Below are 25,829 nucleotides of genomic sequence, written 5' to 3' on the forward strand. Positions count from 1 at the left end.
CCACCGTCTTCATCCATTCTTGGCGCCGCCCCGGTCATCTTCTGCAGGTTGTGACCTGCCAGATTGCTTCAGTGTTTGCTGGGAGGTTTCAGAACTCACTACTCAATGTAAGTCTATGAGAGGCAGAACCGGGTCAGTACAAGGGTCTCATGGACTTACACTGAGAACTTGTGAGTTAGAAGCTGCAGGGTGGGGAACGTACGTTAGTGGCAACACTTCAGTGCTTAAATAAACAGAAAAATCCTGGAGTGGTGCGCATAAACCATTAATCTTAGGAAATTCTACCCCAAGGAATGTGCTTTTATTAGCTTTATATTTTCTCTGTTCTGTGGAATTGAAAATCTGTTTATTTTCTAAAAATCTATTGTAAAAAACAAAAAAACACAACTCTTTTCCCCAGTCTAAATGATTACCAAGAAAGAAGCAGCAGGGCTATAATAATGGTGTGGTAATGCTCCTGTCATATCTGATCTAGCAGTGGAGATGGCAGCACAGGAGAGAGGCTGACAGCAAGGTACCGGTGGAGATGTGGCCGTCTCCACAGTGGGCTGCAATGTACGCGCTCTCTGATCAGTAGCTCACTGTCATTTTTGTTTCTTGCACTCACGCAAATAACTTCAATTAATTTTCCATTGAAATCTGTCACTATGTAACTCTTGTGTACGGAGGATTTTCCATTGCCCAAGTTTGATCTACATTTTGACTTGTTTACTAGGAGTGTTTGCTTTAGTTTTGCAAACAAGTGTTACAAGATTGTAGAGAAATATTTATTGAAGAAAATTGTACTCCAGATATATCTCCTTTCCATTTCCTATGTATTTATAAGTCTCTTAGCAGGAAACCCCTTCACAGAGCTTGTCTTTTTCCACTATTAAGTTAACCTGCTTTTTTGTGGCTCTGTAGTGTCATTGATATGTGTTAGTTGAGAATTTATTGCAGAGATCCATTTTCAGGTTATCACTTGGCAAGATAGATGTCTACACAGATTGTTCGAGACCTAAGGTGACAGTTTTTAAAGGGGTTCTCTGGTCTTAAGCTACAAGTCTGCAGTCACTCTTTATGACTGCAGACTTGAGAATCCTCTTATCACGCACACTGCACGCTGTGAGGACTCTCCTGTCCCTGGAACGGCAGTAGAGTGACCACAAGTATGTGATATCTATACTCCCCTCCACTTTCTGACTAGATTGTTTTCGGCATTGAGAGAGGTTGCACCCATCTAGTCGGATTGTGGCCGGGAGTATTCATATCTCATACTTGTGGTCACGTGACTTATGCTCCCGGACAATCCTCACAGACAGGAAATTCCTCGCAGCATGCAGGATTCACATGGCTGCAGACTTGTATAAGACTGGACAACCCCTTTAAGCTTATTTAGTATTAAACCATAAAAACTATTGTAAAAAAAAACAAAAACGGCTAAAATTCTTGGGTACGAGCAGCATATTTTGGGGCACATTGACTACTTAATTTCTAGGAATTGTCCAGCCTGAAATTTGGTAGCATTTGACAGATTATCTTTTTGGGTAACACTTTCATTAGTATGGGATAAAATGTGTATGGTGTATGTGCTCCTCGTGTTTGCGTGGGTTTCTTATAGAGTCTTTGGTTTCTTCCCATATTCCAAAGACATACTAATAGGGAATTTAGATTATGAGCCTCAATAGGGACAGTGCTGATATTGCCTGTAAGGCCCTGCTGAATATGATAGTGCTATATCAGTAAAATAATAAGAAATGTTACATTCTGTTGATGTCTATCACATTGTTAACCCTTTTCCCCATCCAGGAAAGTCCTTTAATCTGGTCAGAAAAGTGACCGATGATGTACCGTATTCTTCAGACTTTAAGACGCTTTTTTTCCTCCAGAAGTGTGGAGGTAAATGGTGGGTGTGTCTTATAGTCCAGATGTACCTGCTGTGGATGGGGATGTGGCAGCGTGGCAATGGCAGATGTTATGAACAGGTAATTCAGAACCACAATTGACATTAAAGTTCAGAGCACACAAAGTGACTTGACAATTACCAAAAACAAAGGACGAGCTCTGAGACGTGGGAACTCTGCTGACCGCAATCCCTAATCCTAACACACCACACTAGAGGTAGCCGTGGATTGCGCCTAACGCTCCCTATGCAACTCGGCACAGCCTGAGAAACTAACTAGCCCTGAAGATAGAAAAATAAGCCTACCTTGCCTCAGAGAAATTCCCCAAAGGAAAAGGCAGCCCCCCACATATAATGACTGTGAGTAAGATGAAAATACAAACACAGAGATGAAATAGATTTAGCAAAGTGAGGCCCGACTTACTGAATAGACCGAGGATAGGAAAGATAGCTTTGCGGTCAGCACAAAAACCTACAAACAACCACGCAGAGGGGCAAAAAGACCCTCCGCACCGACTAACGGTACGGAGGTGCTCCCTCTGCGTCTCAGAGCTTCCAGCAAGCAGGAAAAACCAATAAAGCAAGCTGGACAGAAAAAATAGCAAGCAAAAATAACACAAGCAAAACTTAGCTTATGCAGGAGAGACAGGCCACAGGAACGATCCAGGAGGAAGCAAGACCAATACTAGAACATAGACTGGAGGCCAGGATCAAAGCACCAGGTGGAGTGGTGGAGTTAAATAGAGCGGCACCTAACGACTTAACCTCATCACCTGAGGAAGGAAACTCAGAAGCCGCAGTACCACTCTCATCCACCAAAGGAAGCTCATAGACAGAACCAGCCGAAGTACCACACTCGACCACAGGAGGGAGCTTGGCCACAGAATTCACAACAGTACCCCCCCCCCCCTTGAAGAGGGGTCACCGAACCCTCACCAGAGCCCCCAGGCCGACCAGGATGAGCCACATGAAAGGCACGAACCAGATCGGCAGCATGGACATCAGAGGCAAAGACCCAGGAATTATCTTCCTGACCATAACCTTTCCACTTAACCAGATACTGGAGTTTCCGTCTCGAAACACGAGAATCCAAAATCTTCTCCACTATGTACTCCAATTCCCCTTCAACCAAAACCGGAGCAGGAGGATCAATAGATGGAACCACAGGTGCCACGTATCTCCGCAACAATGACCTATGGAACACGTTATGGATGGAAAAAGAAGCTGGAAGAATCAAACGAAAAGACACAGGATTAAGGACCTCAGAAATCCTATATGGACCAATGAAATGAGGCTTAAATTTAGGAGAGGAAACCTTCATAGGAATATAACGAGATGACAACCAAACCAAATCCCCAACACGAAGTCGGGGACCCACACAGCGCCTGCGGTTAGCGAAACGTTGAGCCTTCTCCTGGGACAAAGTCAGATTGTCCACTACATGAGTCCAAATCAGCTGCAACCTAAGACTCAACCTGCCCTGAAGAGAAACGAGGGTGGAACCCAGAATTGCAGAAAAACGGCGAAACCAAAGTAGCCGAGCTGGCCCGATTATTAAGGGCGAACTCAGCCAAAGGCAAAAAGGACACCCAATCATCCTGATCAGCAGAAACAAAACATCTCAGATATGTTTCCAAGGTCTGATTGGTTCGTTCAGTCTGGCCATTTGTCTGAGGATGGAAAGCCGAGGAAAAAGACAAATCAATGCCCATCCTAGCACAAAAGGCTCGCCAAAACCTCGAAACAAACTGGGAACCTCTGTCAGAAACGATGTTCTCTGGAATGCCATGTAAACGAACCACATGCTGGAAAAACAACGGCACCAAATCAGAGGAGGAAGGCAATTTAGACAAGGGCACCAAATGGACCATCTTAGAGAAGCGATCACAAACCACCCAAATGATCGACATTCTTTGAGAGACGGGGAGATCCGAAATAAAATCCATAGAGATATGTGTCCAAGGCCTCTTCGGGACCGGCAAGGGCAAAAGCAACCCACTGGCACGAGAACAGCAGGGCTTAGCCCGAGCACAAATCCCACAGGACTGCACAAAAGAACGCACATCCCGCGACAGAGACGGCCACCAAAAGGATCTAGCCACCAAATCTCTAGTACCAAAGATTCCAGGATGACCAGCCAACACCGAACAATGAACCTCAGAGATAACTTTATTCGTCCACCTATCAGGGACAAACAGTTTCTCCGCTGGGCAACGGTCAGGACTATTAGCCTGAAATTTTTGCAGCACCCGCCGCAAATCAGGGGAGATGGCAGACAAAATTACCCCCTCTTTGAGAATACCCGCCGGCTCAGACAAACCCGGAGAATCGGGCACAAAACTCCTAGACAGGGCATCCGCCGTCACATTTTTAGAGCCCGGAAGGTACGAAACCACAAAGTCAAAACGGGAGAAAAACAGCGACCAATGAGCCTGTCTAGGATTCAACCGTTTGGCAGACTCGAGATAAGTCAAGTTTTTGTGATCAGTCAAGACCACCACGCGATGATTAGCTCCTTCAAGCCAATGACGCCACTCCTCGAATGCCCACTTCATGGCTAGCAACTCTCGATTGCCAACATCATAATTTCGCTCAGCAGGCGAAAATTTCCTGGAAAAGAAGGCGCATGGTTTCATCACCGAGCAATCAGAACTTCTCTGCGACAAAACAGCCCCTGCTCCAATTTCGGAAGCATCAACCTCGACCTGGAACGGAAGCGAAACATCTGGTTGGCACAACACAGGGGCAGAAGAAAAACGACGCTTCAACTCCTGAAAAGCTTCCACAGCAGCAGAAGACCAATTGACCACATCAGCACCCTTCTTGGTTAAATCAGTCAACGGTTTAGCAATGCTAGAAACATTAGCGATGAAGCGACGATAAAAATTAGCAATTCAAAAACCTGACCTGCACATCCAAACATAGACTGAGTGTGAACAGGTGCTGAACCCAGAGTCGCCAACTCGTATATAGTTAAATAAACAGGGCAGCACACTGCAGCGCCAAAACATGCAAACTTGAAAAAACGAAATTTGAACTGCATTACTGCACTAGAAATATGAAAAATGAGAGCTTTTAGCGCACAAAAATGGCCAATTTTATGTGTACCTCGTAGCCACGTTAAGGCATCTCTCTTATACGAGGTCCTACGTTTGACCTACCTCACTGAGAATAAACGTCTCCATCTGAACGGGTACATGTGAAACCTCTTCTTGGACTCAAATTCTCTCTCTATGTGGAGGGGTATTGGACCCACTATAATCAAAACACCCGAAGCTAGGAGGCGGGGAGTGCACGACCAGAAGGCCAGAGAATACACTTCAAAAACCTGACCTGCACATCCAAACATAGACTGAGTGTGAACAGGTGCTGAACCCAGAGTCGCCAACTCGTATATAGTTAAATAAACAGGGCAGCACACTGCAGCGCCAAAACATGCAAACTTGAAAAAACGAAATTTGAACTGCATTACTGCACTAGAAATATGAAAAATGAGAGCTTTTAGCGCACAAAAATGGCCAATTTTATGTGTACCTCGTAGCCACGTTAAGGCATCTCTCTTATACGAGGTCCTACGTTTGACCTACCTCACTGAGAATAAACGTCTCCATCTGAACGGGTACATGTGAAACCTCTTCTTGGACTCAAATTCTCTCTCTATGTGGAGGGGTATTGGACCCACTATAATCAAAACACCCGAAGCTAGGAGGCGGGGAGTGCACGACCAGAAGGCCAGAGAATACACTTCAAAAACCTGACCTGCACATCCAAACATAGACTGAGTGTGAACAGGTGCTGAACCCAGAGTCGCCAACTCGTATATAGTTAAATAAACAGGGCAGCACACTGCAGCGCCAAAACATGCAAACTTGAAAAAACGAAATTTGAACTGCATTACTGCACTAGAAATATGAAAAATGAGAGCTTTTAGCGCACAAAAATGGCCAATTTTATGTGTACCTCGTAGCCACGTTAAGGCATCTCTCTTATACGAGGTCCTACGTTTGACCTACCTCACTGAGAATAAACGTCTCCATCTGAACGGGTACATGTGAAACCTCTTCTTGGACTCAAATTCTCTCTCTATGTGGAGGGGTATTGGACCCACTATAATCAAAACACCCGAAGCTAGGAGGCGGGGAGTGCACGACCAGAAGGCCAGAGAATACACTTCAAAAACCTGACCTGCACATCCAAACATAGACTGAGTGTGAACAGGTGCTGAACCCAGAGTCGCCAACTCGTATATAGTTAAATAAACAGGGCAGCACACTGCAGCGCCAAAACATGCAAACTTGAAAAAACGAAATTTGAACTGCATTACTGCACTAGAAATATGAAAAATGAGAGCTTTTAGCGCACAAAAATGGCCAATTTTATGTGTACCTCGTAGCCACGTTAAGGCATCTCTCTTATACGAGGTCCTACGTTTGACCTACCTCACTGAGAATAAACGTCTCCATCTGAACGGGTACATGTGAAACCTCTTCTTGGACTCAAATTCTCTCTCTATGTGGAGGGGTATTGGACCCACTATAATCAAAACACCCGAAGCTAGGAGGCGGGGAGTGCACGACCAGAAGGCCAGAGAATACACTTCAAAAACCTGACCTGCACATCCAAACATAGACTGAGTGTGAACAGGTGCTGAACCCAGAGTCGCCAACTCGTATATAGTTAAATAAACAGGGCAGCACACTGCAGCGCCAAAACATGCAAACTTGAAAAAACGAAATTTGAACTGCATTACTGCACTAGAAATATGAAAAATGAGAGCTTTTAGCGCACAAAAATGGCCAATTTTATGTGTACCTCGTAGCCACGTTAAGGCATCTCTCTTATACGAGGTCCTACGTTTGACCTACCTCACTGAGAATAAACGTCTCCATCTGAACGGGTACATGTGAAACCTCTTCTTGGACTCAAATTCTCTCTCTATGTGGAGGGGTATTGGACCCACTATAATCAAAACACCCGAAGCTAGGAGGCGGGGAGTGCACGACCAGAAGGCCAGAGAATACACTTCAAAAACCTGACCTGCACATCCAAACATAGACTGAGTGTGAACAGGTGCTGAACCCAGAGTCGCCAACTCGTATATAGTTAAATAAACAGGGCAGCTATAACTATATACGAGTTGGCGACTCTGGGTTCAGCACCTGTTCACACTCAGTCTATGTTTGGATGTGCAGGTCAGGTTTTTGAAGTGTATTCTCTGGCCTTCTGGTCGTGCACTCCCCGCCTCCTAGCTTCGGGTGTTTTGATTATAGTGGGTCCAATACCCCTCCACATAGAGAGAGAATTTGAGTCCAAGAAGAGGTTTCACATGTACCCGTTCAGATGGAGACGTTTATTCTCAGTGAGGTAGGTCAAACGTAGGACCTCGTATAAGAGAGATGCCTTAACGTGGCTACGAGGTACACATAAAATTGGCCATTTTTGTGCGCTAAAAGCTCTCATTTTTCATATTTCTAGTGCAGTAATGCAGTTCAAATTTCGTTTTTTCAAGTTTGCATGTTTTGGCGCTGCAGTGTGCTGCCCTGTTTATTTAACTATATACGAGTTGGCGACTCTGGGTTCAGCACCTGTTCACACTCAGTCTATGTTTGGATGTGCAGGTCAGGTTTTTGAAGTGTATTCTCTGGCCTTCTGGTCGTGCACTCCCCGCCTCCTAGCTTCGGGTGTTTTGATTATAGTGGGTCCAATACCCCTCCACATAGAGAGAGAATTTGAGTCCAAGAAGAGGTTTCACATGTACCCGTTCAGATGGAGACGTTTATTCTCAGTGAGGTAGGTCAAACGTAGGACCTCGTATAAGAGAGATGCCTTAACGTGGCTACGAGGTACACATAAAATTGGCCATTTTTGTGCGCTAAAAGCTCTCATTTTTCATATTTCTAGTGCAGTAATGCAGTTCAAATTTCGTTTTTTCAAGTTTGCATGTTTTGGCGCTGCAGTGTGCTGCCCTGTTTATTTAACTATATACGAGTTGGCGACTCTGGGTTCAGCACCTGTTCACACTCAGTCTATGTTTGGATGTGCAGGTCAGGTTTTTGAAGTGTATTCTCTGGCCTTCTGGTCGTGCACTCCCCGCCTCCTAGCTTCGGGTGTTTTGATTATAGTGGGTCCAATACCCCTCCACATAGAGAGAGAATTTGAGTCCAAGAAGAGGTTTCACATGTACCCGTTCAGATGGAGACGTTTATTCTCAGTGAGGTAGGTCAAACGTAGGACCTCGTTTAAGAGAGATGCCTTAACGTGGCTACGAGGTACACATAAAATTGGCCGTTTTTGTGCGCTAAAAGCTCTCATTTTTCATATTTCTAGTGCAGTAATGCAGTTCAAATTTCGTTTTTTCAAGTTTGCATGTTTTGGCGCTGCAGTGTGCTGCCCTGTTTATTTAACTATATACGAGTTGGCGACTCTGGGTTCAGCACCTGTTCACACTCAGTCTATGTTTGGATGTGCAGGTCAGGTTTTTGAAGTGTATTCTCTGGCCTTCTGGTCGTGCACTCCCCGCCTCCTAGCTTCGGGTGTTTTGATTATAGTGGGTCCAATACCCCTCCACATAGAGAGAGAATTTGAGTCCAAGAAGAGGTTTCACATGTACCCGTTCAGATGGAGACGTTTATTCTCAGTGAGGTAGGTCAAACGTAGGACCTCGTATAAGAGAGATGCCTTAACGTGGCTACGAGGTACACATAAAATTGGCCGTTTTTGTGCGCTAAAAGCTCTCATTTTTCATATTTCTAGTGCAGTAATGCAGTTCAAATTTCGTTTTTTCAAGTTTGCATGTTTTGGCGCTGCAGTGTGCTGCCCTGTTTATTTAACTATATACGAGTTGGCGACTCTGGGTTCAGCATCTGTTCACACTCAGTCTATGTTTGGATGTGCAGGTCAGGTTTTTGAAGTGTATTCTCTGGCCTTCTGGTCGTGCACTCCCCGCCTCCTAGCTTCGGGTGTTTTGATTATAGTGGGTCCAATACCGCTCCACATAGAGAGAGAATTTGAGTCCAAGAAGAGGTTTCACATGTACCCGTTCAGATGGAGACGTTTATTCTCAGTGAGGTAGGTCAAACGTAGGACCTCGTATAAGAGAGATGCCTTAACGTGGCTACGAGGTACACATAAAATTGGCCATTTTTGTGCGCTAAAAGCTCTCATTTTTCATATTTCTAGTGCAGTAATGCAGTTCAAATTTCGTTTTTTCAAGTTTGCATGTTTTGGCGCTGCAGTGTGCTGCCCTGTTTATTTAACGATAAAAATTAGCAAAGCCCAGGAACTTCTGCAGACTCTTCAGAGATGTTGGCTGAGTCCAATCATAAATGGCCTGAAATTTAACAGGGTCCATCTCGATAGTAGAAGTGGAAAAGATGAACCCCAAAAATGAAATCTTCTGAACACCAAAGAGACACTTTGACCCCTTCACAAACAAAGAATTAGCACGCAGGACCTGGAACACCATTCTGACCTGCTTCACATGAGACTCCCAATCATCCGAGAAGACCAAAATATCATCCAAGTATACAATCAGGAATTTATCCAGGTACTCTCGGAAGATGTCATGCATAAAGGACTGAAACACTGATGGAGCATTAGAAAGTCCGAATGGCATAACCAGGTACTCAAAATGGCCTTCGGGCGTATTAAATGCTGTTTTCCATTCATCGCCCCGTTTAATACGCACAAGATTATACGCACCACGAAGATCTATCTTGGTGAACCAACTAGCCCCCTTAATCCGAGCAAACAAATCAGACAGCAGCGGCAAGGGGTACTGAAATTTGACCGTAATTTTATTTAGAAGGCGGTAATCAATACAAGGTCTCAGCGAACCATCCTTCTTGGCCACAAAAAAGAACCCTGCTCCCAATGGCGACGATGACGGGCGAATATGACCCTTCTCCAAAGACTCCTTCACGTAACTCCGCATAGCGGCGTGCTCAGGTACAGATAAATTAAACAATCGACCCTTAGGAAACTTACTACCAGGAATCAAATCGATAGCACAATCACAATCCCTATGCGGAGGTAGGGCATTGGACTTGGGCTCATCGAATACATCCCGGTAATCAGACAAGAACTCTGGGACCTCAGAAGGGGTGGATGATGAAATAGACAGAAATGGAACATCACCATGTACCCCCTGACAACCCCAGCTGGACACAGACATTGATTTCCAATCTAATACTGGGTTATGGACTTGTAGCCATGGCAACCCCAACACGACCACATCATGCAGATTATGCAACACCAGAAAGCAAATATCCTCCTGGTGCGCAGAAGCCATGCACATGGTCAGCTGGGTCCAATACTGAGGCTTATTCTTGGCCAAAGGCGTAGCATCAATTCCTCTCAATGGAATAGGACACTGCAAGGGCTCCAAGACAAACCCACAGCGCCTAGCAAACTCCAAGTCCATCAAATTCAGGGCAGCGCCTGAATCCACAAATGCCATGACAGAATAGGAAGACAAAGAGCAGATCAAAGTAACGGACAAAAGAAATTTCGACTGTACCGTACCAATGGTGGCAGACCTAGCGAACCGCTTAGTGCGCTTAGGACAATCGGAGATAGCATGAGTGGAATCACCACAGTAGAAACACAGCCCATTCTGACGTCTGTGTTCTTGCCTTTCAGCTCTGGTCAAAGTCCTATCGCACTGCATAGGCTCAGGTTCATGCTCAGATAATACCGCCAAATGGTGCACAGATTTACGCTCGCGCAAGCGTCGACCGATCTGAATGGCCAAAGACATAGACTCATTCAGACCAGCAGGCATAGGAAATCCCACCATGACATCCTTAAGGGCTTCAGAGAGACCTTTTCTGAAAATAGCTGCGAGCGCACCTTCATTCCACTGAGTGAGTACGGACCACTTTCTAAATTTCTGACAATATACCTCTATTTCATCCTGACCCTGACACAGAGCCAGCAAATTCTTCTCTGCCTGATCCACAGAATTAGGCTCATCGTACAGCAATCCGAGCGCCAGGAAAAATGCATCGATATTACTTAATGCAGGATCTCCTGACGCAAGAGAAAATGCCCAGTCCTGAGGGTCGACACGCAAAAAAGAAATAACGATCCTAACTTGTTGAACTGGGTCACCAGAGGAGCGGGGTTTCAAAGCCAGAAATAGTTTACAATTATTTTTAAAATTCAAACACTTTGCTCTATCTCCAGAAAATAACTCAGGAATAGGAATCTTAGGTTCCAACATAGGATTCTGAACCACTAAATCTTGAATATTCTGTACATTTATAGCGAGATTATCCATCAAAGAGAACAGACCTTGAATGTCCATGTCCACACCTGTGTTCTGAATCACCCTGATGTAAAGGGGAAAAGAAAGACAGAACACAGTGCAAAGAAAAAAAAATGGTCTCAGAATTTCTCTTTTCCCTCTATTGAGAAGCATTAGTACTTTGGGCCTCCAGTACTGTTATGAACAGGTAATTCAGAACCACAATGGACATTAAAGTTCAGAGCACACAAAGTGACCTGACAATTACCAAAAACAAAGGACGAGCTCTGAGACGTGGGAACTCTGCTGACCGCAATCCCTAATCCTAACACACCACACTAGAGGTAGCCGTGGATTGCGCCTAACGCTCCCTATGCAACTCGGCACAGCCTGAGAAACTAACTAGCCCTGGAGATAGAAAAATAAGCCTACCTTGCCTCAGAGAAATTCCCCAAAGGAAAAGGCAGCCCCCCACATATAATGACTGTGAGTAAGATGAAAATACAAACACAGAGATGAAATAGATTTAGCAAAGTGAGGCCCGACTTACTGAATAGACCGAGGATAGGAAAGATAGCTTTGCGGTCAACACAAAAACCTACAAACAACCATGCAGAGGGGCAAAAAGACCCTCCGCACCGACTAACGGTACGGAGGTGCTTCCTCTGCGTCTCAGAGCTTCCAGCAAGCAAGAAAAACCAATAAAGCAAGCTGGACAGAAAAAATAGCAAGCAAAAATAACACAAGCAAAACTTAGCTTATGCAGGAGAGACAGGCCACAGGAACGATCCAGGAGGAAGCAAGACCAATACTAGAACATAGACTGGAGGCCAGGATCAAAGCACCAGGTGGAGTTAAATAGAGAGGCACCTAACGACTTAACCTCATCACCTGAGGAAGGAAACTCAGAAGCCGCAGTACCACTCTCATCCACCAAAGGAAGCTCATAGACAGAACCAGCCGAAGTACCACTCTCGACCACAGGATGGAGCTTGGCCACAGAATTCACAACAGGCAGAGCAGCGTGTCACACAGGTGGGAGCTGGCTGCTGTGGCTATCTCCTGTCACTGCTGCTAAAAATAAATGAATATTCACTGCTCTCTACGCTCATGAGAGTGGAGAGCAGTGAATATTAATTTCTCTTTAATAGAGGTCACACTGCTAGCCATAGCCGCTGGCTTCCTGCAGCTGCCGGGCATTCAAATGTGCCTGCAATTTAAGGGAATTAATATTCACTGCTCTCCACTCCCATAGGTATGGAGAGCAGTGAATATTAATTGATCTTTAATAGCGGTTACAGTAGCAGTAGCCGACGGATTTTCATTGGTCATTGAATTGCTAGGCATATCTACATTGAACAATGATCAGGATCGAACGTCTGTATGATGTATCATTTTCGTGATCATCGTCCATATGAGCAATGTCTTTACCATTGTCACGATTCCTCATATCAGTGTGTCTGGAAGCAGTGAACTGCCTTACAATCTATAATAGGACAGGGGCGTGCTGAGCGGTCAGTATGGTGATTGACAGATGTCGTGGCTTACTGAGCTGAAAGTGTCTTGAGTGACAGTTTAACCATCCAATCAGGAACAGAGTGTGCCAGGGCTTCATCTTCATTTTTTTCTCCTGTTGAGTAATTACCTGGCTATTTAGCCAGCTCTCTGCCTTAGATTGCTGCCAATTGAAGCTTTGCTCAAGAGGTGTGTGATTGCACTGTGCTTCTAGTCTTGTATTCTGATTTTTGCTGCTTGACCTTGGATTTGCCTTGATCATCTGTTTATGTAGCCCTTTTGTCATGATCCGCTATTTTTCCGAATTCTGACCTTGTAATGTTGCTTGACTATGTCTTTGTCCCACCCATCTGTCTATGATGTACCCTCCTGACTTTAGAACTCAGACCTCTTGACTACCCATTCTCAGTATGGATCCTGTTCACACACACTGACCAGGTGGTGAATCTGACGCACATGATTCAGGATCTGACTAAGGAACACCTGAGTTTAGAATCATCGCAATATCAGTTGCAGGGTGACCTAATTAGTTGGATGAAAACTTCCCATAGCTTTCCAATGCTGGCAGTGGCTGTGAAGTCAGTATCCTCTGATGTGTAGTTGGTTTCTCCCAAACCAGTATTTGCCCTTCCTGATAAATTTTCAGGAATAAAGACCTTTTTAGGTTGCTTAGGGAGAGCTGTAGGCTATTTTTTTTACCCTGCGACCCCGGTCATCAGAGAGTGAGTCTCAGCAGGTGGGAATAATCATGTCCTTACGATTGGAATAATCATGTGGTTACTGCAAGGGTCTTCAGACTTGGGCATTTTCTATGTCCCCCCAAGCCCTAGAATGGTTATCTGTTGATGCTTATTTTGATACCTTAGGGTTGATCTACAATGAACCTGACAGAATCCAGGTTGCGGAGGCAAAGATCATGAACCTGACATAATGATGGCTTCACCGCTAACAATTATAGTGCCGAGCGCCGGCAACGGTCCACTGAATTTTTGTGGAATGATGCAGTTCTCGGGTATCGGTTTCGCTGAGGCCTTTCAGATATATTTAAGAATGCTTTGGCTCCGCATACTGTACCCTGTTCTTTGGGGGAGGCCATTACTCAGACCATTCAGTTGGATTGCAGGATTCGGGAGAGGTGTGGTGAGCGATAGGAGGTTTTGGTCATTTTCCCTAAATCTGCCTACCTACCTGAGGCAGAGCTGATGGAAGGTGGAGCTGCCAGCTTTTAGACCGTTGAGAGGAGACGTCAGCACAATCTTGGACTCTGCCCCTACTGTGGTCGTGCTGAGCATTTTTTCAAGGACTGCCTGATACACTCTCAAGCAGACAAGTCGTCATGAAAACGCCTAAGTCCGGGTGATTGTCGAGAAGGTCATCTAGACTTCAAGGTACTTTTTTACTCCTCTGATAAACTACTGCTGAACATGGAACTTCTTTTCCAAAACCAGTCATTATCAGAGCTAGCTTTCATTTGTAGTGGGTCTGCAAGACCTATTCAAATTGTTTCCATTGACAGGACTCACTTACTCCAGAACGTTGCCCAGCTGGTAACAGAGGAATTCACACTTAAAGTGGGAACATTTCACTCTGAGTCCATCTCCTGTGTTTTGCATAATTTGCTTTTGGGTTGGTATTGGGGTTTCCATGGCTGCATATTCACAATCCTTCTATTGATTGGTATCGGAAGGATATTGTTAATTGGAGTCATAAGAAATGTCTTAGATCTGTACAGATTTGCTCTGTAAGTCTGGAGGGTCTGCCAGGGTACCTGAAATACTTCCCATTGTCCTTAGGATTGCGCTGTTATTCTTATCCCTAATGCCAAATTACCTAAAGCTAGCCTGTATAATTTATGGGGTCCTGAATGTACCGCCATGAAAGAATATGTAAATGAACATTTATTAAAGGATCATAGCCATCCTTAAGAAAGATGGAAATCTGTCTCCTTGCCTCGATTTCCGTAAACTAAATAACCTGTTAGGTCCCCCATGCCCTCTAATCCATCAGCATTAAGCTATTTGTGATTAAACTCCCTCCCTAACCAGCCCTATATAATATAACCTAATTCAATTAAATAAATGCTTTAAAAAATATTTATAACCTCGGCTTTCCCTATGCTAACAAGGGCTTTGACTAATCGAAGAATAGACTCTATGAGGTCTGACCTTACTACACAGTCCCGGGACATCGTACTGTTGTCAGAGTATGATACATGCTGCTGTCTCGCGAGGTGGTTTTTTGAGATCCGGGGGGCGTGTGTCTGACGTATCACGTATCACTGCCGGTTGAAATCCACATCCAGCTGACTGAGCAAATCTCTGACTGGCTCAGTGAACTCGGTAACTAAATCCTGCGTGACGTCACAAACTATCCTGATTGAGCTGAAACACATCCAGCGCGTTTCAGAATTGGGCTACGTGCAATAACCTTGATATACAAATAATTAAACAATGTAATTTTCAAAACAACTTTATGAGAAACATTGTCTAACAAATATTGGGACATATTAATGGAAGACTAAATAATAGGGGAACTAACACTGAACCAACCCAGATTTGTATTCCAGAAAGCCCGCAGTATCGGGAATCTGATGGTCCCTACTGTTCAACAATCAGATTCCAATAGTAGAAAAATAATACCGTATGTGAACATTAGAGGCTTTTTTCCTTGCAACCATTAGCTACTACAAAAAAATAATTTAATAATGAAGAAAAGTAATTTATAATCAAGGATTTTATTACTTCTCAAACCACCAGGGTAATTTACTGCATTGAGTGTTCTTGTAAAAAAAAAAAGTACATTGGTCGTATTAAAAGAACACTCGCAGAAAGAATGAGCGAATATATACACAATATAAATATGAAATTTGACCGAAATTTATGTTTCACAACACGTGGATATTGCCCAAACAGGCAGCTGGGAATTGAATTGAGTGCCAAGCGCCAGTGCTACAGATTATTCAGTCTTTTTGTTTCCTTCCTACAGAGGGAAGATAAGTGGACGCACATTCTGAGCCAGCTTCACCATTTCTGTAAAATACGTTAACTTCAATTTTGCATTTTGAAGATCTCCAAAGCTTTATACTCCAAGTGATGGATATGTTAATGAAAAGTCATGTAATTGTAAAGGTCACTTACCTTTTCTAGGAATGTCTGAGCCCACCGCTGCCGGTTACGGCTTATGAGCCATCGCTTGTGTGGGATTTTTAATGTCGTAACTCACCATGTTTTCTGCCATTTATGACAAAGAAATGATATTGTCTGGAGCTGCAGGAATTGAAACTTTTGTAAGAGCAGTCATTACTATGTCTACAGTGGTCATTTAGTAAATCTCCTGCATTGTTGTAGTGGTGTTTTCATCTCTACTTGCATGGTTTGTATTCTGCAAGCAACAATAGGGTCAAACTTGTCTATGGATATACAGTAGTAAAGAGTTTTTCATTCTCTTTCCTGGTATCCAAGTTAGAAGTCAGTATTTGCATTATCTTGTGATCCATACAATAGACTACAGCCCATTCACTGATTCTGCCAACTTGGAGCTATTCTAGTTTAATCCGTTAATAATTTTTCAAATCTGACGCGTGACTTTGTGGCAATAGCTCTTGAACGTTCCAACCTATCCCAGTGATTTTGAGGCTTTTTTTATGATACATTATACTTAATGTTAATGGTAAATTTGAGTTATGTTTTGCTTTTACTGTATTTACAAAAATATCAGGCATTTGACAAAAATTAAACAAAAAAATATCAATTTTCAAGCCTTGAATGTTTATACCTTCAGTCCAGATAGTCACATCACACATCACATTTCCCTACTTTACATCTTCACCTTATGTAAAATGGGCTTTTTATTTTGTTAGGATGTTAGAAGGGTTAAACATTTAGCAGCAATTTTTCATTATTTTCAAGGAAATTTACAAAACTTATTTTGTTAGGGAATTATTTAGTTTTGAAGAGACTTTGGGGCTCAAATATTGGAAAACCTCCCAAAAGTGATACGGTTTTTTAAACAGCACCCCTCAACATATTCAAAGCTGCTGTCAGGTAGTTTATTAACCCTTCGGGTGCTTTTCAGGAATTAACACAGAGTGGAGTGATAAGAATGAAAAATGTTATTTTTACACCGAAATGTCGCTAACATCTGAACAGGCCGCTGTGGCCAGCAGACTCTAAGGCCATGACTTGGTCTTGGCATGCCAGGGCAAACATAAGGAACACACAGTCATGATCTTAGGGTTCCAGTGGGCTTAAATAGGATGCGCCTATGCTCTTTTAGCCACCTAGATGCCATTGTCATTAGTGACACCAACATCGAAGGGATTAGATGGCCATAGTTGGTGCCAACAATGGTCTTGGCCGATGCAGCAGGGTGTCAGCTATAGCGCACCGCTGACACCTGCTGCATTTCCACCCATCAAGGGAAGCTATTCACTTATATCACAGGTCAGTAAAAGATTTATTGGTAGTCACTAAGGGGTTATAACATTTTAACCCCTTCCCACAAAAAGCCAATTTTCTCCAAATTTCTAATTCCTGACTTTATATAATTGCCTTGTAATGTTTTCATTTCCTGTTCTGTCCAAATGTCACCATATCCCAGAATTCCAAGCGGAGGAAGTTCACTGACCTCCATATTGGGACACCCAAATGATGGGTGTCTCAATATGGAAACAGCTGCTGGTACCAACCTATTGCGTGGTACCACCAGCAGAAGAGTGTCGCACCACACACACACTCTATACGCCGTATGCACCACACACACTCTATATGCCGTACGCACCACACACTGTACGCCGTACGCACCACACACACACACACACTCACATTCACACTCACACACACACACACTTACATTCACACTCTCACATTCACACAAACACTCACATTCACACACTCACATTCACACACTCACATTCACACACTCACATTCACATATACTCACGCAAACTCTTGCACGGTACCACCAGCGGAACACTGTCACGAACACGCCGCCGCCGGGATCAGCTGAATGATTCACTCGTGTATGTGCTTGGGTGCGGGCAGGACCTGCATGAAGTCTTCAGTCACGTGACGCTCACAGTCATGTGGTAATGATGCGGCCGAGTACGATGAGCAAGTGGGACCAAATCCTACGCGTTTCGGAAATCTATCGGTTTCGTTCTTCCACTTGTTTACCCTTGTTCTGGCTCTCATAGACTTGCATTGAGCTTTTGTGACGTAACTTCTGACTTCTGACCAGTCAGAAAGTACGGGCACAAGATGGCGCCGCTACTGGAGCGGCGTCAGTAAAAGCTGAAGCCGCCAGATGGTGAGTATAAGAACGGGGGAGGGGGCTTACATTTGAAGTGCTGAAAAACAAAACCCGCTGGGGTGAGGCTTTAAATGGGTTTCATATTTGGATATGAATAATAAGAAAGTAAAATGGAGCTGTAACTCTCACTGTAAAATGCTTATTTCTTTCACATTCCCTCTTGTGTGATATTACTATACACTGAGCTTGAATACAGATATATCCACTGATCGATTTCAAGGTGTAAAATAACTTGATGCTTTATAGTTTTTGTGCAAAATGAATGTTGCATAGAAGCTCATATAATCTCCCCAATGTTAGCCTGCCCAAATCAGACGAAAGAAGAATGTAATTAATATGAGATATGAGTCACCGACTGTAGAAGACGGCTTTATCAATGACAATTAACAAGAGAGGAGCACATTCTTCACAATAGTATCTTGTACTTGTCTAAGGTATCACTGAAATGCCTTGAATTAATTCAGTGTCTGATGGCGTAATATCAAGTTTTACCAAATCCAATTATTTAACAATATTTAAATTTCAATTTTTTTACTGTCTTCATGAAATATGAGCAGATTTTACATTTATATTCTTTATTTTTCAGTCTTTCTTTCCAAGATTTTGGCGAGATTGTATCCTAACACTGCTGATCCCCAGACTCTGTCATCAAAAAATGAGACTCTACAGAGAGAATCAGAGGAAAAACCTGAAAAACCTATACAGCCTTCAATACCCGAGCCAACAGGTAACTGTTCTATCTAATTGATCTCATGTATAACAAGCCATAAGGCACGAAGCCTAAATGTATCTGCTGGAAGACTAATAATCTTACCATCTATCAATGGAGAAAAAGAGAAAGATATATGTTTGCGTTTTATTTGTCCCCATCTGAGGGCATGATGTAGGGGCAGAGATTCTGATTCCAGTGATGTATCACTTACTGGGCTGCTTATATAAAATCACAGTTTTATGTCCTGCAGATCTACCAGTTCTCTGAATGCTGAGCTCTGTATAACCCGCCCACATTACTGATTGGTAACTTCGTATATACACTCTGCATAGGCAGAAAGCTGCCAATCAGTGATGGGGATAGGAATGATAACATAGGAGATAGCTGTGTATAGAAAGCATGCATGACTATCCCTATGCATGTATGCTTTTATGGTCTGTTTCATCTATGTTTATGTACCTTATGTGTGCATAGACCTTATATCATATTTTGGTATCAACCCCAGTTCATGTATTATTCCCCAGTCAAAAGTAGGTTAAAAAGGGAGTTTGTATTTATCTCCTTATCTATTATGCTTTGGAGATAGATGTGATTTATGTCTACAGAATGTATTCCCCTACTACTTGTTTTTACTTGTGTTTTATTTCTTCAGTGTGATTTTTATTTATATATTCGTAAAGTTTGTTATATTTTTTGGTATATTGCTAGTCTTGCTTAATTTTTCTTATGGGTCCCTTGTTACTTTATAAACACCTATTTTCGATGTTTCTACTATAAACAGTGATGGGACAGAGCTCATGAATATGGAGAACTACATGACAGCAGGTTTACTAGTTTAGTCCTCCTGATAAAATCACAGTTTTATCAGCAGGAGATCATCACTAGAGGACTAGTAAACCTGCTGCCTTGTAGTAATCCATAACCATGAGTTTTGTATAGCCCTGCACCCACCCCTGATTAGCATCTATCTTCATTTTCACAGTTTACACAGAAAGCTGCCAATCAGTGATGGGGCAGGGTCAAAAAGAGCTCAGCATTCAGAGAACTGCCAGTTCTGCAGCAGTTAAAAGAGTGATTTTGATCAAAACTGCAGCAATGTAAGTGACTCATCACTGGAATCAGGGTCTCTGTCTCTACATTACATGCCTGCTTTGAGATTAGGCAGCAAAAAACTAGCAACAGATTCCCTGTAAAGAAGCCTTACTAAGTTTTTGGTATTCCCTAGACCTGTCTAAATCTGTAGCGTTGTGTAAATGCAATAAATTACTTATCGATTGCAGAGTTCCCAATCTCCAGCACTGGATCACACTGTGGTTTATCTGAGTTGGAAGTCACTTTACAATGTAAATACATTGGAGCCTTGTTCTGACTCTCTAGGCTTATGTAGAAAAATCATAAACTGCCCTCCAGAGCGGATAGAAGAGGTGCCTGAGTAGGGTCCCAATCCGTACCGGTAGTAGTAATGAAGCTCGGCACTCAAAAGGATATGTTACAAAACAAGGTGACTTTCTTTACAGTCTGTGAATCAACAGCTGGTGGGTAACGTTTCGCTCCGCATGGACCTTCATCAGAGAAATGCTGTGTTATTGAAGTGGACGATGAGTAGTCAATACTTATAGGGGATGGCAATTTAAAGGGACTCAAGGTAGTAAGAGGTATGTCTGCGCTGGGGTATGGTGGCTGAAGCTCTTTCTGACTGGTTTTCGGCCACCATACCCCAGCACAGACATACCTCTTACCACCTTCGGTCCCGTTAAAGTGTCATCCCCTATGAGTATCGACTACTCATCTTCCATTAACTCAAAACTGAAAATAAAGATTAACCAACAACCACAAGACGGATTTCATCAACCAAGGTATCATTGTAATCAGTATAACGGCGCCGACCTGACACTGTCTGTAGGTTTCTGTGCACAATCCTGCTGACTGGTTCCCTTTAAAAATAAGCACAGTGGATGGGATTTCTACAAATCCTGCTGACAGGTTCCCTTTAAAAATCAGCACAGTGGATGGGATTTCTACAAATCCTGCTGACAGGTTCCCTTTAAAAATCAGCACAGTGGATGGGATTTCTACAAATCCTGCTGACAGGTTCCCTTTAAAAATCAGCACAGTGGATGGGATTTCTACAAATCCTGCTGACAGGTTCCCTTTAAAAATCAGCACAGTGGATGGGATTTCTACAAATCCTGCTGACAGGTTCCCTTTAAAAATCAGCACAGTGGATGGGATTTCTACAAATCCTGCTGACTGGTTCCCTTTAAAAATCAGCACAGTGGATGGGATTTCTACAAATCCTGCTGACAGGTTCCCTTTAAAAATCAGCACAGTGGATGGGATTTCTACAAATCCTGCTGACAGGTTCCCTTTAAAAATCAGCACAGTGGATGGGATTTCTACAAATCCTGCTGACAGGTTCCCTTTAAAAATCAGCACAGTGGATGGGATTTCTACAAATCCTGCTGACAGGTTCCCTTTAAAAATCAGCACAGTGGATGGGATTTCTACAAATCCTGCTGACAGGTTCCCTTTAAAAATCAGCACAGTGGATGGGATTTCTACAAATCCTGCTGACAGGTTCCCTTTAAAAATAAGCACAGTGGATGGGATTTCTACAAATCCTGCTGACAGGTTCCCTTTAAAAATCAGCACAGTGGATGGGATTTCTACAAATCCCATCCACGTGCTTGTAATGTCCGTCCAAAACGCTGCTATTCCTCAGCGTGGACACGCAGCCTTAGTACTTTCTTACACTACATTTACACAGGTTTAGGGAATAGAAAGAAATCTTGGGAGGTTTTCTTTAAGTACTATAATTACATAAATGCTGAAAGCCATAAATATATTTATTAACAGATTTACCCATATCTGCTCCCATGAAGGGTGTAAAGGCTGTACCTACCTAATAGTTTGATATTGGAGACCTTATTACAGCACACTTCTATTTTTTTTAGAGAAGCCGCTTTAACGCACAATTAGATCAAAGTGTTCTCTTACAAAACAAAATTGAAATGTTCAGAATAAAAGAGGGATTGATGATTCAATGGAAACACTGCAGAAAAGACAGGATGTTCGGTGACTGATAAATCGTGCTTTTCCATGCCTAGATAACAGGACTGCGCATGAAAAATGAAGGCTGGGCATAATTCCCTTTCCCTTCAAACTCATTATGACAATTTGTTAATGATTCACTGAATATTAAGGAAAAAGCCAAACATTTAAAAAAAATGAGGAAATGTAAAAACAAAAAAACAGTGCTCCGTATGATTTCGCAGGGTTTCTTATCGTATATGGATATATATATTTTTTTCTGTTGGATTTCATGTGTATGTACAGAAGTATTCTTGCCACAAGCTTTGCTCCATACATGCAGCACTCGATGGGGCAATGTATGGCAGGACAAGGAGGCCATACCACATAACACTCCCACGTTCAGTAGCTACTGCAGGATATTTGGGTAACACCTATGGGTATGACATGAGGACCAGAATTCACCAAGAAAAGACAAGGATGAATAATAAACCAAATACAGCCACTAAATTGCTGTTCTTGGCACTTTTCCTGTGTGTAAAGACTTTTACTGCCCTCTACTGGCAGAGATTGTACAATAGATCAGAAGGTTCACAAGTTGATCCATTACAATATTTCTATGCAAGTGTGCACACTATTATATTTACAATAGAATTAAAGAATATCAATGCGTTTACATACATTTGACTGTCTTTGTGCCTTTTGGACAACTGTATCTAGAACAAAATGCCTTTTGTAAATAATCTTTTTATCTACGGTATTTTTTTTTTAGCTGTGATCATTTAGCTAAATTGAGCGGTATGCATTCTTTAATAGGTACATATATACAATAGATGGTCGACCCATTAGCGAAGCGTTGTTCAAATCCCGCGCCAATTCGCGGCCGGACTGCGCCAGTCGCTGATTGTTCGCGGCCGGCCACGTAGTATATAGCACAGCCACGTAGTATATTGCACAGCCACGTATTATATAGCACAGCCCACGGAGTATATAGCACAGCCCACGGAGTATATAGCACAGCCCACGGAGTATATAGCACAGCCCACGGAGTGTATAACCGCCCGCATAGCATATAACACAGCCACGTAGTATATAACAGCCCACGCACGCAGTATATAACACAGGCCACGTAGTGTATAACACAGGCCACGTAGTGTATAGCACAGCCCACGTAGTGTATAGCACAGCCACGTAGTACATTGTACAGCCCACGTAGTACATTGTACAGCCCACATAGTACATTGTACAGCCCACGTAGTACATTGCACAGCCCACGTAGTATATTGCACAGCCCACGTAGTATATTGCACAGCCCACGTAGTATATTGCACAGCCCACGTAGTATATTGCACAGCCCACGCAGTATACAGCACAGCCCACACAGTATATTGCACAGCCCACGCAGTATATTGCGGATAGCACAGCCCACGTAGTGTATTGCACAGCCCACGTAGTATATAGCAATGTGGGCATCATATCCCTGTTAAAAAAAAAAAAAAAAGAATTCAAATAAAAAATAGTTATATACTCACCTTCCGTTGGCCCCCAGATCGAAGTGGTTACCGACGCTCCTCACGCGCTCCGGTCTGAAGAGTGCATTGCGGTCTCGCGAGATGATGACGTAGCGGTCTCGCGAGACCGCCATGTCATCATCTCGTGAGATCGCAATGCATGGACCGGTCACCGGAGCGTCACAAGGAGCGGGAGAGGCCTGTTTTGGATGGGTGGGGCCGACGGACGGTGAGTATATTACGATTTTTTATTTTTTTTATTATTTTTAACATTAGATCTTTTTACTATTGATACTGCATAAGCAGCATCAATAGTAAAAAGTTGGTCACACAGGGTTAATAGCTGCGTTACGGGAGTGCGTTACACCACGCTCCGGTAACACTGGCATTAACCCTGTGTATGGGCTGACTGGAGGGGAGTATGGAGCGGGCACTGACTGCGGGGAAGAAAGAGCGGCCATTTTGCCGCCTGACTGTGCCCGTCGCTGATTGGTCGTGGCAATGGTCGTGGGCGTTTTGCCACGACCAATCAGCGACTTGGGTTTCCATAACAGACAGAGGCCGCGACCAATGAATATCCGTGACAGACAGACAGACAGAAGGACAGACAGAAAGATGGAAGTGACCCTTAGACAATTATATAGTAGATTTAATTGCCTTGTAATGTTTTAATTTCCTGTTCTGTCCAGATGTCACCATATCCCAAAATTCCAAGCGGAGGAAGTTCACCGACTGCCATATTGGGACAACACACACACACACTATAAGCCACACACACACACACACACACACACGCTATAAGCCGCACACACACACTCTCACACTCTATACGCTGTATGCACGACACTCACACCTTCATTCACACTCTCACACTTTCACATTCACACTCACACTTCAAAACACTCACATTCACACTTTCACTCTCACACTCACACACACACACACTCTATACGCACCACACACACACACACACTCACGCAGCCTCTTGCGCGGTACCACCAGCAGAACACAGTCACTGCAACCGGGATCAGCCGAATGATTCACTGACTGCCGCCATCTTTGTACAGGAAGAGCGCATGCGCAGTTTTAATGTGACCGCCGCTATCTGTCTGCACAAAGATTTACTGCGCTTGCGCGAATCAAGCTCAGGTGCAGTGAATCATTCGGCTGATCCCGGCGGCAGATGCGTGACGTGTCTACAGGCAGAGGAAGCGGTCACATGAACCCCTTTCTGCCAGTTGACGGAATAGTACGTCAGTTCTCAGTATCCCCCGCTTTTAGGTGGGCTCTGGCGGTGAGCCCACCTCAAAGCCGCAACATGTCAGCTGTTTTCAATAGCTGACATGTGCCTGCATTAACTTGTTAATTGCCGCTGTAAATCTCTAACAGCAGCCTTTAACAAGTGCTGCCGACCTCGCGGCCAGAAGCGCGCGCACCGCTGACCCCCGTCATGTGATCGGGGGTCATCGATGCATTGCCATCAGAACCTGAGGTCTCCACGAGACGCCTATGGTTGTTGATGGCAGATTGCTATGAGTGCCACCCTGTGGGCGGCGCTCATAGCAAGCCTGTAATTCTGCTGCAGAGAGGTGATCTGTGCATCACCTCTATGTAGCAGAGGTGATCGAGTAGTGGATGCTTCTAGCCTCCCATAGAAGCTATTGAAGCATGCCAAAATAAAAAAAGTGTTTAAAAAATATATATACACTGTATATATAAAAGTTCAAATCACCCCCCTTTCGCCCCAATCAAAATAAAACAATTAAAAAAAATCAAACCTACACATATTTGGTATCGCCGCGTTCATAATCACCAGATCTATCAATAAAAAAGGATTAACCCGATCGCTAAACGGCGTAGCCAGAAAAAAAATCAAAACGCCAATATTATGTTTTTTTGGTCGCCGCGACATTGCATTAAAATGCAATAACGGGCGATCAAAAGAACGTATCTGCACCAAAATGGTATCATTAGAAACGTTAGCGCAATTTTTTTTTTTTTTGAATTTTGGAATATTTTTTTACCACTTAGATAAAAGAGAACCTAGACATGTTTGGTGTCGATAAACTTGTAATTACCTGGAGAATCATAATGGCAGGTCAGTTTTAGCATTTAGTGAACCTAGCAAAAAATCCAAATAAAAAACAAGTGTGGGATTGCACTTTTTTTTGCAATTTCATCGCACTTGGAATTTTTTTCCCGTTTTCTGTTACACGACATGCTAAAACCAATGGTATTTTTCAAAAGTACAAAGTACAAAAGTATATGGACGGAAAAATAAAAAGGTTATCACTCTGGAAAGAAGTAAAAAAAGCTCCGGGTGTTAAGGGGTTAAAAGGGTTTCCTCACATACGAAAGTTAATTTTAAAAATTGTTTGTGTCTGACCATGTACAGAACATACCACAGCTCCTTGGCAGGGGAGGTAGCAAAAGATAATACTGACATTATAGCAGGGGGTCACGGTGGATTTATTTTGTGAGGTAAAATATTTCACTGACTGTTTTTAAAAAATATTTTACCTCACAAAATGTATCCTCTGCGATCGCCTGCTGTAATTTCAGTATTGTATTTTGCTTCCTTCCCTGCCCAGGAGCTGTGGTATGTTCTGTACACGGTCAGAC

At 43.3% G+C, this 25,829-nt stretch overlaps 1 protein-coding gene across 2 annotated transcripts in view; it reads left to right on the forward strand.

The window, feature by feature from the left end:
* ERICH1 (glutamate rich 1) overlaps positions 1-25,829 on the forward strand; it is an 81,325-nt gene that overhangs the window by 13,831 nt on the left and 41,665 nt on the right. For both annotated transcript variants that reach the window (XM_069726919.1, XM_069726920.1), the window contains exon 2: positions 18,541-18,681. In XM_069726919.1, coding sequence (XP_069583020.1) covers positions 18,541-18,681 — 141 coding nt within the window. The remainder of the gene's footprint in view (positions 1-18,540; positions 18,682-25,829) is intronic.

The sequence above is a fragment of the Ranitomeya imitator genome, chromosome 5 (assembly GCF_032444005.1).
Source record: "Ranitomeya imitator isolate aRanImi1 chromosome 5, aRanImi1.pri, whole genome shotgun sequence".
Taxonomy (NCBI): domain Eukaryota; kingdom Metazoa; phylum Chordata; class Amphibia; order Anura; family Dendrobatidae; genus Ranitomeya; species Ranitomeya imitator.